Source organism: Neoarius graeffei, chromosome 10 (assembly GCF_027579695.1).
Source record: "Neoarius graeffei isolate fNeoGra1 chromosome 10, fNeoGra1.pri, whole genome shotgun sequence".
NCBI lineage: Eukaryota > Metazoa > Chordata > Actinopteri > Siluriformes > Ariidae > Neoarius > Neoarius graeffei.
This window is the reverse complement of record NC_083578.1, coordinates 73,949,255-73,966,792: the sequence shown is the minus strand read 5'-3', so window position 1 is coordinate 73,966,792 and position 17,538 is coordinate 73,949,255. Positions and strand designations below refer to the sequence as shown.

Below are 17,538 nucleotides of genomic sequence, written 5' to 3'. Positions count from 1 at the left end.
TACAGTGGTCTTACTAATAAAACTAAGCACAAACTTCAAACGTGTCAAAATAAGTTAATTCGTGTTGTATTAAAACTCCATCCTCGTACCCACATTACTCCTGCCCACTTTATTCAACTTAATTGGTTACCAATAGAAAAGCGTGTTGTTCAACTAAAGCTAAATCATGTTCATCAAATTGTAAATAATACCTCCCCTTCTTATCTCTCTTCGTTTTGTACCAATGTTAGCCAAGTCCATAACATCCGAACTCGAGCAAGTGTCGGGTCACTGGCCTTACCCAGATTTAAGACCACACTGGGTAAGAGTACATTCAGGTACACGGGAGCTGCAGACTGGAATAGCCTACCCACAAGTGTTCAAACGCTCACCAATAAACAAATGTTTAAGAAACAAGTCAAAAGGTTTTTATTAGAATCATTAAAAATGGACTCTCTCATGTACTTTTAATATGTGTAAATTGTTATTCAATTTTTGTGATAACAATTGTGATATTTTGTGATATATGAAACTTGATAGTTATAGTTCTTAAATTTATTTACTAATATTATTAAATGTTATTTTTATACACTTTGTTTACTTATACATTTTTTGTAATTTTTGTCCTCTATCATATTGTCACCATTTTTTTTTTTTTATGAGGACCACAATGGAAATAAGTCATTTTATTAGACTTTGTGTCATCCTCGGGTTTTTTTTTACGTCTTTACAATAATTAAATGTGTATTTTATTGTAAATGTACATGTGGAAAACCTAAATAAAATAAAATCAAATCAAGAACAAGTTCCTATTAAAGTGGCCAGTGAGTGTATATATGCTGGAGTTCCTTATACCTTATTTTACGTGAACATAAATGAACGCTTGAATTTAGTAACTTGTAGATCCACCGTGAGTCAGCCAATGTGTTTTATCTCAATGAGTATGAACACTGGTGAGATATACTGTTTCATCCATTAAATCAAGATTAGTCATTTTGTAAACGTAACTGCCGACCTTTAACCGTATTCGGTAACAAGCACTCATTTTATGTTAAAATATCATGGTATGTATGAGTAACTAAAGATACAACCCAACAAACACTAAGTGAACTTACAAGAAGTAAAAAAGCCACAGTACTGTAAAATATGGGGAAAAAAAAAAAAAAAAGAGCACATTACTCCAATTCTAAGGTCCCTTCACTGGCTTCCAGTAAGCTACAGAACTGACTTTAAAGCATTGCTGCTGGTGTACAAATCTCTAAATGGTACAGGGCCCAATTACCTCTCTGATATGTTGCAGCGGCCTAACCCAATCAGATCTACCAGACCGCAGCAGCAAAATTTACTGGTAAAACCTGTTGTTAAAACAAAGTGTGGTGAAGCAGCTTTTAGCTACTATGCAGTACAGCTATGGAACCAACTGCCAGAGGAGATTAAAAATGCTCCTGCTGTTGGCAGCTTCAAATCTAGATTAAAGACCAAGCTGTTTTCAGATGCTTTCTGCTAACTGATAAATATCATCACCTTTACATGTTTTAAACTTTAACTTTTACAGTCTTTGCATGTTTTAAACTTTACTTAACTTTTATTCTATTTTATTCTGCTGTTTTTTACTGAATTTTTACTTAATTTTATTATTTTATTTCTACTATTGTTTAATTCTTCTTATTTTTTTCTCTCTTCTTCCCCCTTTATTTTATGTAATTTTATTTTCTATTGTTTACTGTTTTGCCTTTACCTCTGTACAGCACATTGAACTGCCACTGTGTATGAAATGCGCTATAGAAATAAACTTGCCTTGCCTTTAAAAACACCACATGGTATGGAGGTATAAAATATTTTTAATATATTGACAATGTGAGCATTTTTCATTTCAAAGGAACATTCGAGCAAAACAAAACGCACACATGCGCGAACACACGTTTTACCTTCCATCACAAAGTGCAAATGTAACAGCTCAGTTTCCTCAGTCACTCACTTTTTTCCCTCAAATAGAGACGGAAAGCCTTCCTGACATGAAGAAACAGATGATTACTGCTAATCCATGCATTCATCAAACAATGTCGTCATTGGATATCAAGCTGGTCACAAGGAAAGTATTTACGATATACACATACCCAACTTTTAGAGGAAATGGGGGGGGTTACACCTGCACAGGAAATAAAAAAACAACCAACCAACCAACCAAAAAAAAAAAAAAAAACCCCAAGCGTGTGTTTAAGTACAACCGAAACCAATGTTTAAATGTGATCAGTAAACTGAGGTCCTGATCAAAATACTGTTGAAATGAGGTTCAGAATAAAAAAGAAAACCTTCGTAGATGCATTTCTTTTTCATGGTACATTTTGCTGTCCCTTGTGTGCACGTTCCTCCACATAAAGCTGCATCTGTTGAAAGTGAGAGAATGTTCATAACTCGTTAAATGACGTTCCAGTGGATATAAAGTGTACACACCCAGTTAAAATGATTTTTTTTTTTTTTTTACATCAGAAAAAACTATGAGACCATGATAAATAATTTCAAAACTTTTCCCACTTTTAATGTGACCTATAACCTGTACAATTCAATTGAAAAACAAACAAATCTTTTCAGGGGAAAAAATAAAAAAATAAAAAACGTACAATAAGCTGGTTGCATAAGTGTGCACACCCTTAAACTAATACTTTGAAGCACCTTTTGATTTAATTACAGCATTCAGTCTTTTTGGGTTCACACCTGCCATCAATTAGAATGACTCTGATTAACCCCAAATAAAGTTCAGACATTTACTCCGTTGCTCCTCCAGCAAAAGCCAGCGTTCGCAGAGAGCTTACAAAGCATCAAAGGGATCTCATTGTTGAAAGGTATCAGTCAGGAGAAGGGGACAAAAACATTTCCATAGCATTAGATATACCATGGAGTACAGTGAAGACAGTCATCAAGAAGTGGAGAAAATTTGGGACAACAGTGACATTAGCGAGAACTGGATGTCCCTCCAAAATTGATGAAAAGACAAGATGAAAACTGGTCAGGGAGGCTGCCGAGAGGCCTACAGCAACACTGAAGGAGCTGCAGGAATTTCTGGCAAGTACTGGTTGTGTACTACATGTGACAATCTCCTGTATTCTCCATATGTCTGGACTATGAGGTAGGGTCAAAGAAAAAACATCCAGACCCAGCTAAATTTTGCAAAAAACAAACAAACCCTCAACTTTCCCAAAAGCATGTGGGAAAATGTCTTGTGGTCTGATGAAACCAAGGTTGAACTTTTTGGCCACAATTCCAAAAGGTATGTTTAGCACAAAAAACAACACTGCACATCACCAAAAGAACATCATACCCATGGTGAAGCATGGTGGTGGCAGCATCATGTTTTGGGGTTGTTTTTTTTCAGCTGGAAAAGGGGCTTTAGTAGAGCTGTTAAGGCCCTATAAACATAAGAATTGTGCACAACATGATAAAAGCATGAAACTTTCAGGGTTTGTTCTCCAGGGCATAACAATTAATTTAAGATCTGGAAGCGCTCTCAGTTTGACCTTGGAGATCATTTAGAGGTCATCGACCCTTATGTGCAATTTCAATGGACAGGATTAAAAATTGGGGGCATTTTATTATACAAGTGTGACAAAAATTGTAATTACATGTAGATTTCCATTTTTCTAGGTCATGAGGGTCCATTTATAGCAGGGGTGGCCAACCAGTCGGAGCCCAAGAGCCACAATTCTTACTGTGTTACGGCAAAGAGCCACATCGGCACATGAACATGGGCACACGAATATTACCCTTCCTTCTGCGCGCGCGGGGACACACACACAGCCACATTGATGTCACACTCCAACTTAACCAATGCCCCACACCAACATGATAATGATACATTTACTGCAGTACCAAGACCACAGGCCAGTCATTTTCAACAGTGGCGACTGGTGAAGAAAATTGTAGGTGGGGCACAAAGGCAGACATTGTTTACATGTGGGGATTCCCCCCATTGGGGGGGTTCCGGGGGGCCTCCCCCGAAAAATTTTGGATTTCTTAGATGCAATTTCCTGTATTCTAGTGCATTTTGGAGTTACCTGTTTAACATCGAAAATGCAAAAGCCATTTTGATTCAGCTTGAATTCTCAATTGCATGACCTGCACAAGATCTGCATTCAAATAAATAAGTATTCAAATAAATACAGTCAGTCGGAAAATGGAAATTACAAAGGGCTAATTTAATTTCCTCAAACAGTACAAGCTCCATAGGCACTGGGAACAGTGATCAGTGCAAGTGCAAATATAGATAAAATATAATACAATGCTGGGGCGGCACGGTGGCGTAGTGGTTAGCGCTGTCGCCTCACAGCAAGAAGGTCTGGGTTTGAGCCCCGTGGCCGGCGAGGGCTTTTCTGTGTGGAGTTTGCATGTTCTCCCCGTGTCTGCGTGGGTTTCCTCCGGGTGCTCCGGTTTCCCCCACAGTCCAAAGACATGCAGGTTAGGTTAACTGGTGACTCTAAATTGACCGTAGGTGTGAATGTGAGTGTGAATGGTTGTCTGTGTCTATGTGTCAGCCCTGCGATGACCTGGCGACTTGTCCAGGGTGTACCCCGCCTTTCGCCCGTAGTCAGCTGGGATAGGCTCCAGCTTGCCTGCGACCCTGTAGAACAGGATAAAGCGGCTAGAGATAATGAGATGAGAGAGATATAATACAATGCTCAAATTTTTGAAAGAACACACGCACACACACAAATTGATAACTGGAAAACAAATGAACAAATACATAATGTATATACACTACATGCCAAAAGTTTGGACACACCTTCTCATTCAATGTGTTCTGTGTTCTCATGACTATTTACACTTACAGTATACTCTACTCTCACTCAAGGCATCAAAACTGAATGAGAACTCACCCACTACTCAGGCTTGCGCGCCCAGCGCGTATCCCAAGCCTCAGCAGCAGGGATAGTACAATACTCACACACGCAGTTAGCATCACAAACGGTCACCCGCTACTTCAATGAGAAGGTATGTTCAAACTTTTGGCCTGTAGTGTATCTGAATTCACATCAGCACACATTCACATACTCAAATGTACACACACATACACACACAGCAGCAGAAGTGCTACTTGTAGGGGAATTTAGCATATCATCTCACGCACCTGCGCATTTGTCATGATGTGAAAATACCGTAATGAAACCAAGCGAAGCACCTTTAATAAAATAACCGTAATTAACTGCAGTGAAGCGAAATCGCACATAAAACCACAAACGAACACCAACTTGGACGTGAAGGTGAGAGCCGCATGACACCAGGCAAAGAGCCGCGGGTTGGCCACCTATGATTTATAGTGATATTACACTTAGAAGTCAAGGTTAAGATGAAGGTCACTCTAAAATATATGATGTGTTATGTCAATTTCAACAACTTTTATGATTTTGTAGCATATTGCCAAGCAGTATATACTTTGTAAAATGACTTCCAAATGAGTGATACAAGTGATACAGGCCTAATGTGAGTATTCTAATCATTGCAGTCTCCAGAACATGCACAAAGGGCAGTACACTTCAATTCTGCCTTTTTGCATTTGCAGTGACCACAACAGCCCTTTTTGCAACCACAATGCAAAAGCTCATAGCACGACTGTGAGGCCTCAGGTAGTGTTGTCCAAAGTGGCTGCCATCCATTGTCACTGTTAACCCATCCCCAGTCTGAAGGACTTGGCAACTGGGGCCTAATAACCAAGGCAAGGTTCCATACTAGTGTTGTTTTTGGCGGCCTGTTTTAATTTTAGTTTTAGTCTAGTCTTTGTATCAAGCTGTCATTTTAGTTTTTATTAGTTTTAGTCACGTCCATACCCTTTTTAGTCTAGTCAAGTTTTAGTTGACAAAAAGTCTGAGCATTTTAGTCTTATTTTAGTCCGAGTTATCCATGAGTATTTTCGTTTAGTTTTAGTCAACGAAAATTGATGCCATTTTAGTCTAATTTCAGTCAATGAAAATTGTATTTTTGTTCCTTTTTAGTAATGCAATTCTATTTAATCTAGTCAATATAGTACAAGTAGCTAATAGTACAAAGAAAACCAGCATTTCCTTTCAGTCATAGCCATTTCACAATCTAAAAAAGGTTCTTATTGTCACCGTATAAACTCAAAAGTACTGTACATTCATTTCAGACATGGCACACACTCTGATTTGAATGTATAACATATTTAATTTACCAATGAAACACACCAAGTACACACACATTTAAATAAAATATCACATGAAAATGTAAAAAAAAAAAAAAAGGTGCCTGAATGGTTGGGCTACAATGACATAAAAAAGTACAAATAAAATAAAATGGAAAAAAAAAAAAAAAAAAGTGTGTGACTTGTGCTGCATGTAAGCTTAAGCAGACTTTGTATCATAAAAACTATTGAACGATTTAACACCATTTTGTGCCTTGTGGGGATAAAATGGGATGGTAAAGAAGCATTTGTTGACAAAATGGATCAGACTGAACCTAATAACCAGCAGTCTCAACAGCATCAACATAAACGGTAACCACCTGGATGTGTTATTTAAAGACTACTTGATACAAACAGCAGCAACAACAAAAGAAAAAAAAACTATCCAGTATACATTACTCCATGGCTATATTTATGACATAAGATTTTCTTTTTACTGGTGCATGGCACAGATAGGGCGTCTCTTGCAATAAAACCCACATTTGTCAAACTGTGAGGTGTGCGCGCGCAGCGCAGTACACACATGCTTCTTGCTACACGAGAGCAAGTTTTTTTCTTGCCTGTTCCGTTTTCAGGCTTGTTATTGACTTGCATGATTAAACACAGCAAAAAGAACAAAAACACTGCCTATCCTTGTACACGTGTACGGAGATTTTTTTAAGTAGGCTCTCATCTCATCTCATCATCTCTAGCTGCTTTATCCTTCTACAGGGTCGCAGGCAAGCTGGAGCCTATCCCAGCTGACTACGGGCGAAAGGCGGGGTACACCCTGGACAAGTCGCCAGGTCATCACAGGGCTGACACATAGACAACCATTCACACTCACATTCACACCTACGGTCAATTTAGAGTCACCAGTTAACCTAACCTGCATGTCTTTGGACTGTGGGGGAAACCGGAGCACCCGGAGGAAACCCACGCGGACACGGGGAGAACATGCAAACTCCACACAGAAAGGCCCTTGCCGGCCCCGGGGCTCGAACCCAGGACCTTCTTGCTGTGAGGCGACAGCGCTAACCACTACACCACCGTGCCGCCCTAAGTAGGCTATTAACATTTTTAAAAAATACAAGGCCACGAGATGCAGAGCCTCAAACGCATCCCTAAAACCAGTAGCTCGGTCGTAATGAAAGCTTGGAAGCATAGACCGCCGCGATGCATTCAAGATCACTCTAGACGAATATTACAAACGACCTGTTCTCTGTTTGCTAACCATCTGCCTTCATACCAAACGCTTCGTACCTTCAAAGTTTGAGCATTTATCCACCAACGCCATGTTATCAGACAGGATTTTTGCAAAGATCGCTAAGTATCCATGCATAAGTAATGTTATTTCTCCAAAGCGCCCCACGTCTCTAGCCCACGACGTAACGCGAACAGGTTAACACGTTGCCCGAGTTACATTACGTCGTGGAGCTAGATATATTTCGTTTTGGAGAAATAATATTGAATACGCATGGACACTCAGGCATCTAAGAAATGTGATTCTGATAAGCTAGTGGATAAAGGGGAGACTATCGAGTTGTAGATAGAGGCATTAGCAAGCTACAGCCTACCTTAGACGAGTAGCAAACAGGCAGTGTGTTAACTTGTAAAGCTAATGTCTAAATTTAGCCAACACCTTACATTAACCTTTAGGGTAGACATTATTCATCCCGAAGAAAATAACGGATTCTTGTGAAACATACAAACAAACAAGCATAGGCTATGCTTTCTTAAATAGTTTAGAGTGTAACGTGTTCGTGGCTTACCTGAATTTCATTGTGGAATGCTTTTAGATGTCTTTTTAAATTCGTAGTGTTTTTTCCAGCGATTTTGTGACCGCATTTCTGCCCGTCTTTGTCTACCACACATTCGGTCTTGTTCTCCACTTCATTGTACAGAAAGTTTGCCCAAATGTCTTCTCTTTCGTCCAAAGATCCCCGGCTGGATGGCCATCTCTGCATAGTTTTAAATAATGCCGCGAGGGGGATGAGTAAACCTGTGTCTGCAGTCCCTAACTACACAAGCACGCCTACAGCAAAAAATAATAACGCGCCTAAAAGAGATGAAATAACGTCTCATTTCATTTTTGTCAACAAAAACTAAGACATTTTAGCAACGTTTTTATTTCTTAAGCCACATTTCGTCTCGTTTTTATTCATCATCTATATTGCATTATATATTTAATTATAGTTATTGTCACAAGACCAACATTTACGTCTAGTCTCGTCTCGTTTTTGTCACATGATAAAGGTTCGTTGACGACAATATTTAGTCAAAATTTTCGTTGACGAAAGCAACACTATTCCATACATGAGCCTGATACATGGCTTGTTTGATGTGTTGTCTCAAAGCTGCTTGTGTAGGGGGGATGTTTTCCAACCATCTTGACTTTCGTGTGAAAAGATGTTTCCGTGGCGGCACGGTGGCGTAGTGGTTAGCGCTGTCGCCTCACAGCAAGAAGGTCCAGGTTCGAGCCCCGTGGCCGGCGAGGGCCTTTCTGTGCGGAGTTTGCATGTTCTCCCCGTGTCCGCGTGGGTTTCCTCCGGGTGCTCCGGTTTCCCCCACAGTCCAAAGACATGCAGGTTAGGTTAACTGGTGACTCTAAATTGACCGTAGGTGTGAATGTGAGTGTGAATGGTTGTCTGTGTCTATGTGTCAGCCCTGCGATGACCTGGCGACTTGTCCAGGGTGTACCCCGCCTTTCGCCCATAGTCAGCTGGGATAGGCTCCAGCTTGCCTGCGACCCTGTAGAACAGGATAAAGCGGCTAGAGATAATGAGATGAGAAGATGTTTCCGTGCCTCACTGACACCTACACATGCACTTGTTCTGTCATAAATGAGAACAACAAAGCGTTCCAGCTGTGACAAAGACAAGTCACTCAGTTCTTGTGGCATTTGCAACATTTCATGAAAAGCCTCTGTGACTTCTGGGTACACAAGCCACGTGTCCCAAGCAGTCTTTTTACCATGGCCACAGAATGCTAATGTTGTATCACAGCCAGTGAAAGAATGAAATGCGAGCAAATCATCGCTAGTGGAAGGACCAAGAGCAGCAACCACCTTGTGGATGCCAATATAGCAGAAAGTGCTACCAGTTCCAAAGGCTATCCACATTTCTTCAAGGTCAACTTTCTGAAATACAGCTACTGCCAAGACGACCACATCTGAATCCACTGTTCTCACTAACACATTCTTAAGTCCCTTTTTAGCAGCATCTGCCACATGAAGGAATAGCCTTGTGTCTGCCTCCTCTTGAGTGCATGGAACCAAATTACTTACATCACAGTCAACAGGAGAGCTGAGGACATTTTTTTCGTTTGTGGCATATACTTCTTTGCCAGGAGCTAATGCCGTGGCAGCAATTTGAACAGAAAGAAAGTGGAACAATTCTGTTTTGTTTTCACTAACAGATAAGAAATCCTTCCACAGTAGTGCTGATTTTGCTTTCTATTGCTCCTGCTCTGCTGTCAGACAGTCGAGAGAGAATGTGTGAGAGTGAGAGAAGCACACACACTTTAGGACCCCAAGTATGCCAGGCCACACCCCTTTTTGCTCACTATGCCCAACAGAAGTGCGGGAAAATAACAGCTTGCACATGGAACATGGATATGAGTGGGAGGATTCGAGGGAATAAAGCATTGCCATGATATGGCAATGAAAGTTTAAGTCATGATTTGAATATATATATATATATGATAAAAATAATGATTAAATTTATGTAGTTTACCTGGGTATCTATCAGTTACAGTTCATCTGCCATTTCCCAATTTTACGTTATTACCATTACGTTTTTTGTTTATTTCATTCATTTACCTCTATGGGTGTATATCTATTTACGTTTATTTACTTGATTATGCCTTAATACATGCATATTTATACTTACTGTACATTTTTAGCAAAATTGCTCCCAAAAACACACCCATTTCAGCTCTCATGCATAGAAATGTCCTATTGATGACCTCAATGACCTCTAATTGACCTCCAAGGTCAAACTGAGAGCGCCTCCAGATCTTAAATTAATTGTTATGCCCTCAAGAACAAACCCTGAAAGTTTCATGCTTTTATCATCTTGTGCACGATTCATCTGCTTATCTGCTCTACTACTTTAGTCAGGGTGGAGGGAATTATGAACAGTTCTAAATACCAGTCAATTTTGGCCCAAAACCTTCAGGTGTCTGCTCGAAAAATTAAGATAAAGAGGAATTTCATCTTTCAGCATGACAATGGCCCCAGAAAAGTTTTGGAATGGCCCAGCCAGAGCCCAGACCTAAATCCAATTGAAAATCTGCAGGGTGACCTGAAGAGGGCTGTGTACAAGAGACGCCCTCACAATCTGACAGATTTGGAACGCTTTTGCAAGGAAGAGTGGGCAAATATTGCCAAGTCTAGATGTGGCAGGCTGATAGACTCCGACCCAAAAAGACTGAATGCTGTAATTAAATGCTTCAACAAAGTATGAGTTTAAGGGTGTGCACACTTATGCAACCAACTTATTGTACATGTTTTATTTCCCCCCCTAACAGATTTGTTTGTTTTTCAATTGAATTGTACAGGTTGTAGGTCACATTAAAGGTGGGAAAAGATTTGAAATTATTTATCATGGCTTTTTTTTTTTACATCAGAAAAACCTATCATTTTCACAGGGTGTGTACACTTTTTATATCCACTGTATTTGTTTTTTCACACTCCTGTCAAGATTACTGCCTCACTCCCTCTTTAAAATGTGACTCAGGTTAATGAGTTTTACCTTCACTATGTCTGAGGTCATCGTTTTCAGAGGAATAAGTCTGGGCTCCTGCATGAGGACTTCCTGCTCATCTGCTACAATCCAGGGAAAGTCCTGCGCACGCACACAGATGTTTTACATCACACATAACACAGGGACAGGTATTAGGTGATCACTGGTTGGGAGGCAGCCCAGTACCAATTACGAAAAGTCACATAAATTAGTTTAGAAATACAAGAACACAAGTTCGCCAGACAAAAAAAAAAAAAAGGAAAAAAATAAAATAAAAATCACATGCACTAAACGCACAGCTGTAGGGTGCATAGGGGGCAGCCATGCCACTGATTCGATTCCTTGGCCTGGCAGGAAAAATGTGGCGGAGTGAATGAATGAACAGCACTTTCCCCTCTGTATTCATGGCTGAAGTACCCTTGAGTAAGGCACTTAACCCTCTACTGCTCCCCGAGCACTGTAGCATAGCTGCCCACTGCTCTGGATAGGTGTACGTGTTCACTACTCCCTTGTGTATGTGCGTGTGTTCACTGCTTCAGAAGGAGCAGTTTCACTGTGCTTGTGTACACATGACAAAATAAACGCTTCTTTTTCTAGTGCAGATTTGTGTGTGATCATAATGAAACAATAGGACACTTGGAAAGGCGAGCACAATAACCAGACCTCAATCCTATAGATTATTTGCTACAGCAATCTCAAAACTCTTAAACTCTAATCTCAATGCACTGGTGGCATCTTTACTGGACAGGACAAGCATGAATAAATTATTTTTCCAGGGAGTATGTATGTTACAAGTAGTAATGAGATTTTGAAATTATGACATCCTGTTGTAGGAATCTTAATTTAGTGTGAGTAGGCAACGGTAACGTCACATAGTTCAATAATAATAAATTTCCTAGGAATGAGAAATTTGTCCTGACCTTGATCACCTGAACTTTCTCCATGTTTCTTGTGGCAGATTCTCTGGTGTAAACCAGAACAGTAAATGTGCATCCTGCAATAAAGAGGGCGGCAGAAAATACAGAATTCACCATTAACAACAACACCACAGTATTTTAACTGCACAGTATTATGTATAATTATTCTTTAAAAAAAAAAAAAAATCACATAGAACTTTACTAATTAATGACAAAGACACAGGAAAGAAACACTGGTGTCAATTTCTGCACTATTTTCAACAACAGTATTAATTACATCCAATTTGTCTTAAAAAAAAAACAAAAAACAAACAACCTCCCAGCAGCATTTGTTGGTCAAGTTCACCCATAGCTTACAGATTACTGAATATTTTTAGAAGTTCCCACTTACCTGGAGGGTTGTTATCTAAAACAGCGTCACACACACTGATTTTCAGGATCACAGCTCTCAGCAGCTGCTCCACATGAGACAGCAGTGTGTCAGAGCTGCAAGGTAAACACACACACGATACAATGCACAGCTAATCATAATTCAGATATTAAAGTCATTATCAGAAACAACACCATAGTCAGTGTTCAAATAAAACCGTGTGTATATGGTAAGGCTTTTTTTTTTGGCCCAGCTTTGTATGCATTATCCTTCTGTGGTCTTGTTTCATTTTACGTAGAAAAACATCTACCTGATAAAGAACGTCAGCTGTTCCAAGCTTGTGCTCTTGACCCTTACCTTATAGACAGCAAAGGAGGCTGGGAAATCTCAAACACGAATCTCTCCACTGGGTGGTGCTCTTTATCCATAATTACCACCACCACTTTCTCTGCCTCATTCTGCATTCACATTTCAAGATCAAACACTAGGTTAAGTTGTTTCACAGTCTATAATTCATCCTGTACAAGACTTTGTGTATAATATACATTTAAAATGAATCTTAGTGATCGCATGCTGTGGAAACTACATAAGTTGTTGGTCATAGTACAAGATGCTGCTTGTTGGAAATTTCCAATGGGTGGTTTTTTTTTTGTGTGTGTGTGTTAACCTTACCTTCTCAATAAGCGGTTTAACACACTGGAGTGTGTCCTGGATGTACTGATTCAGCTCAGGGTGACATGACATCTGAAAGTCAAACACAGACTCATTATAGTAGTTGTTCATCATGGCTTTGCACTTTTCCGCCACAGAAAACTTCTGTTAAACAGCTATGTCTTTATAACAAATAGGTCAGGCTCTAGAAAAGAGGTCATCACCAGTATCATTCTTGTCTGCCCAGCCCACTCAAGACTGCTGTCCGTCCTGGTTCCCTGTCGGTGGAATGACCTTCCCACTGAGGTCAGAACTGCTGACTCCCTGACCACCTTCAAGCACAGACTGAAGACTCACCTCTTCAGGCTGCATCTCTCCCCTTTTCCCCTGCCCACTGCGTAACTGCATTTTGATCTTGACCAACCCAGACTGTGTATGGTCTAGCCTGGGGTGAGCTATTTTGAGTTCTCCATTTAGTTATACTTTATATGGTTGGTTTGTTTCCTTGGCTGTTTGAAGTATTGGTACTTCAACAGCATATTGAACTAGGTATTACTGTCACTTGGCACTAGAACTTTCTTGTCTAGAAGTTCAGCACTTCATGGACCTGACTTTTGCACTTGTCATACGTCGCTCTGGATAAGAGCGTCTGCTAAATGCCATGTAATGTAATGTCTCATTTACTCCTTTGAAGAAGAAGCAGTAGCCTTTATTTGTCACATGTACACTCCCATCTGAAGCAGTGAACACATGCATATGAGCAATGAGCGCACACATACTCAGAGCAGTGGGCAGCTATGCTACAGCACCTGGGGAGCAGTTGGGGGTTACGTCCTTGCTCAAGGGCACTTCAGCCATGACACAGAGGTAGGGGAAAGTACTCAACTCCCCTCATATTTTTCCTGCCGGTTCCGAGAATCAAACCAGTAACCCTTTGGACCCAAGACTGCTTCTCTAACCTTCAGGTCATGGCTGCCCCATACTTAAATACCCTTACTAAATGTGGTGATGAACTGATTGTGAGCCATTCCACCGAATCGGTGCCATTTCTGTCCCTAGAAAATTATATGTATAAATGCACATAAAAATGTACTTTAAAATACATTTCCTTATTACGCAGAATTTCCTGCACATTGATCTGATTTCAAATTTAAGATATATAATTATAAGGATTAATAAAAACTACCTAAAACACTGAAAAATAGCATGTGTTACCTGTCCCCGCACTCTTAACTTTATACTTAACTATGAAATATTATGATTAAAATCCTTCAGAAACAGTATTTCTTTTGCACTGTTGTGTGACTCCATATCCTATCCATGGTTTAAATATATTTTTTCACAAGAAATCCACAATATCTTAGTTAAAATACACATTTTAGTCGTGTCCCTGGGTTTTCACTCAGTCCTGTTACCCAAACATATTACCCCATCTGACAAATATGGAACATTCCATAAATCACATGCTCAACAGGAAGTTACATCAGCTGTGTCTTCTGAAGGCCATGGGAAGACCAAAAGTTAGTTCTCTCATTTACTTTTTTGTATAATTGATGATTTTTTTTAAACTTTGACTGATAAGGTCAATGTCAACATACTGTCCTGTTACTTAAATTATTTCTTAGATGATATGTTTATTTTAAAAATGCAGATTTTTGGTCAATCACTAGAATGTGCTAAGTGTGGTCATGCTATTAGCGATGGCGCCATGTGGCTTAATTCCATGTATTAGCTAATCCGAGGCTAAAAACTCAGTCCTGTTACTTTGAGTCTTGGTAACAGGACTGAAAAAAATGCAGCCATCTTTGACTTCCAAACCTTGTAAAAAAAAAATAAATAATGTAGCCTTTTAACATTTTGAATAGTTAAATATGTGTGTTATTATAATCAGTGTTGAAAAGATATAGCAAATTAAGTTTAATTTGGGAGTGGTACAACAAGCAAATGGCACCCATTCGGTGGAATGTCCCTTGTGTGTTTCAGGAGTGAAATCACTCAGGATCACTAGGTGTGTCTTACCTGAACAGGAACATTGTATTTCTTCCTCTTTTGGAAAATACCGGATGGATAAACTTCTCTCACATACAGGATGAGATGGATGGCCACTTCTAGAAACTCGCACAGGATATCAGCCACCACTGGAAACAGAACCATCATCAGACAACGCAGAGAAGGTGTTATTAAGAAAGATTAATGCAGTGCACCTCTGTACTATCACCTTGACCGAAGTTCAGGTCCTGTCTTGTAAGAGTTGCCATGGTTACGTATTAGGAAAATGGGGAGACCGGCTTGCAAAGACCATTAGACTACTGCTGTTGAGTTAAAGAAGACGATAACTATTAACTAAAATCCATAGAAGCGTTTCAGTTAGTGTTCTTTCCGGGGTTTTTTTTTTATATAGAAAGCAAATCTTCGCTGTAGGACAGACACGGCATCTAAAATAGTGGCTTAATAAAATCAAATTGTACACAACGCCAGTTCTATTAAAGCGTTGTTATCTTGCCGATTAGCGAGTTAGACTGTCTTTGTCCTTTAGTTCTCTTATGCAGGAAAGAACTCACTTGCTTTGACAAAAAGCTTTAATATAATAAAAATTCTAAATATGTAAAAACCATTCAGAGACGTAGAACAGTTCAAACTGCATCTATGTCGCTAACTAGCTAAGCTAAGAGAGGTTCATGTTTACAATTGATGTGCGCCGGGTTTCTTCGTGGCGTCAATAATACCGAACAGCACCACCGCCCCCTAATGTTCTGGAGGAAACACAAGCCAAAAACAGAACTGCATGATACTCCTATCAGTCACTGACTGGCAGAGGTGGACAGTAACGAAGTACATTTACTTGAGTACTGTACTTAAGTACACTTTTTGAGTATATGTACTTTAATTGAGTATTTTTTTGGAAACTTGAATTGAATTATGAATTGAATGAATTTATTTTTATTTCGAACATGTATAAAAAATGTATGTAACTATTTGTACATACAAAAGAAAGAAAACGAGAAATTGAAAATAAATAAATAAATAAATAAAATAACAAAGAGCAAAGACATTACAAAACACAGCACATTGTTCGAAAAAGGAGTGGGAAGAAGTATAATACTTTTTTAATTTCCCACCCCTTTTTAACTACCCCGAAATCCAAACTACATTAATACACCTATAAAAATATATTCCATATATACACTTCATGAATATCAATATAAATATATAATTACAAAATAAATAATACTACCTACCATATATATACACTTCATAAATATCTATATAAATATTTAATTACAAAAATAAATATATACTACATACCATATATACACTTCATAAATATCTATATAAATATTTAATTACAAAAATATATATTTACTATATACCATAACCAGGCGGCACGGTGGTGTAGTGGTTAGCGCTGTCGCCTCACAGCAAGAAGGTCTGGGTTCGAGCCCTGTGGTCAGCGAGGGCCTTTCTGTGTGGAGTTTGCATGTTCTCCCCGTGTCCGCGTGGGTTTCCTCCGGGTGCTCCGGTTTCCCCCACAGTCCAAAGACATGCAGGTTAGGTTAACTGGTGACTCTAAATTGACCGTAGGTGTGAATGTGAGTGTGAATGGTTGTCTGTGTCTATGTGTCAGCCCTGTGATGACCTGGCGACTTGTCCAGGGTGTACCCCGCCTTTCGCCCGTAGTCAGCTGGGATAGGCTTCAGCTTGCCTGCGACCCTGTAGAACAGGATAAAGCGGCTACAGATAATGATGAGATGAGATACCATAACCATATATACACTTCATAAATATCTATATAAATATATAATTACAAAAATAAATATCTACTACATACCTATCCCTGTAAATATGAATGAATGAATGAATTTATTTATTTCGAACATGTATAAAAATGTATGTAACTATTTGTCCATACAAAAGAAAGAAAATGAAAAAAGTGACAAAAAAGAATAAATGAAATAACATAAAGAGCTAAGACATTACAATACACCGCACATTGTTCGAAAAATATGAAGATATAAACTATCCCCATAAATAAATATATACCATATATACCATATACTAAGTTAGTTCTAATATAACAATCAACCCTATTCTATTTATCCCTCATCATCCTCCATTAACATACTTCCTCTTCTATATACTTGTTTAAAAATATTTTTTGTACCTTTTTTTAAACAGATTTATATTTACACTTTGTTTTATTTCTGTCTCCAGTCTGTTCCATAAAGTCACCCCACAGCTCGATACGCACATGCTTTTCATATTTGTTCGAACCTTTGGTTTTTTAAAATTTAGGTCTCCCCTTAGATCAGGGGTTCTCAACCTTTTGCAACCTGGGCCCCACCAAAGCTGGTTCATTGCAGTTGGGGGCCCCTCTTCTCGCCCCGCCCCCATCCCCCCCCAAACACACTCACCCGCAGTGATGCCACCCGACCTACAGCACCTTATATCGACCGATAGATAGATAGATAGATAGATAGATAGATAGATAGATAGATAGATAGATAGATAGATAGATAGATAGATAGATAGCCCTGGGCTAGATTATTATTATTATTAGTAGTAGTAGTAGTAGTAGTAGCAGCAGTAGTAGCATTATCCATTCCATAGAAATACATAGGCCTATTATCATTATTAGGCTATTGTTATAATTGGCAGTAGCACCACATTTCTAATCTGTTTTCGGGCATTATTATTATTATTATTATT

The 17,538-nt window shown here is 39.1% G+C and overlaps 2 protein-coding genes across 2 annotated transcripts in view; both read right to left on the bottom strand.

Moving 5' to 3' along the window:
• Positions 1-2,027, bottom strand: part of LOC132893287 (tumor necrosis factor receptor superfamily member 14-like) — a 34,364-nt gene extending 32,337 nt beyond the window's left edge. The window contains exon 1 of the mRNA XM_060932248.1: positions 1,958-2,027. The gene's annotated coding sequence lies outside the window, so the exon portion shown is untranslated. The remainder of the gene's footprint in view (positions 1-1,957) is intronic.
• On the bottom strand, positions 1,803-15,539 carry mad2l2 (mitotic arrest deficient 2 like 2). The gene is made up of 8 exons (XM_060932250.1): positions 15,050-15,539; positions 14,851-14,969; positions 12,853-12,924; positions 12,538-12,638; positions 12,202-12,296; positions 11,814-11,887; positions 10,903-10,995; positions 1,803-2,366 (listed from the first exon to the last, which is right to left on the bottom strand). The coding sequence occupies exons 1-8, from the start codon at positions 15,087-15,089 to the stop codon at positions 2,313-2,315; spliced, it is 648 nt and encodes a 215-aa protein (XP_060788233.1). The 5' UTR covers positions 15,090-15,539; the 3' UTR covers positions 1,803-2,312.
• Between the last annotated feature and the right edge of the window lie 1,999 nt (positions 15,540-17,538).

Coding starts and splice junctions, on each gene's coding strand:
- mad2l2 (XM_060932250.1), bottom strand. CDS start 15,089: ATGGCAACTCTTACAAGACAGGACCTGAACTTCGGTCAAG. Junction 12,297..12,537: donor CCTCCTTTGCTGTCTATAAG/GTAAGGGTCAAG, acceptor TTTACCTTGCAG/CTCTGACACACTGCTGTCTC. Junction 11,888..12,201: donor TTTAGATAACAACCCTCCAG/GTAAGTGGGAAC, acceptor TCTTTATTGCAG/GATGCACATTTACTGTTCTG.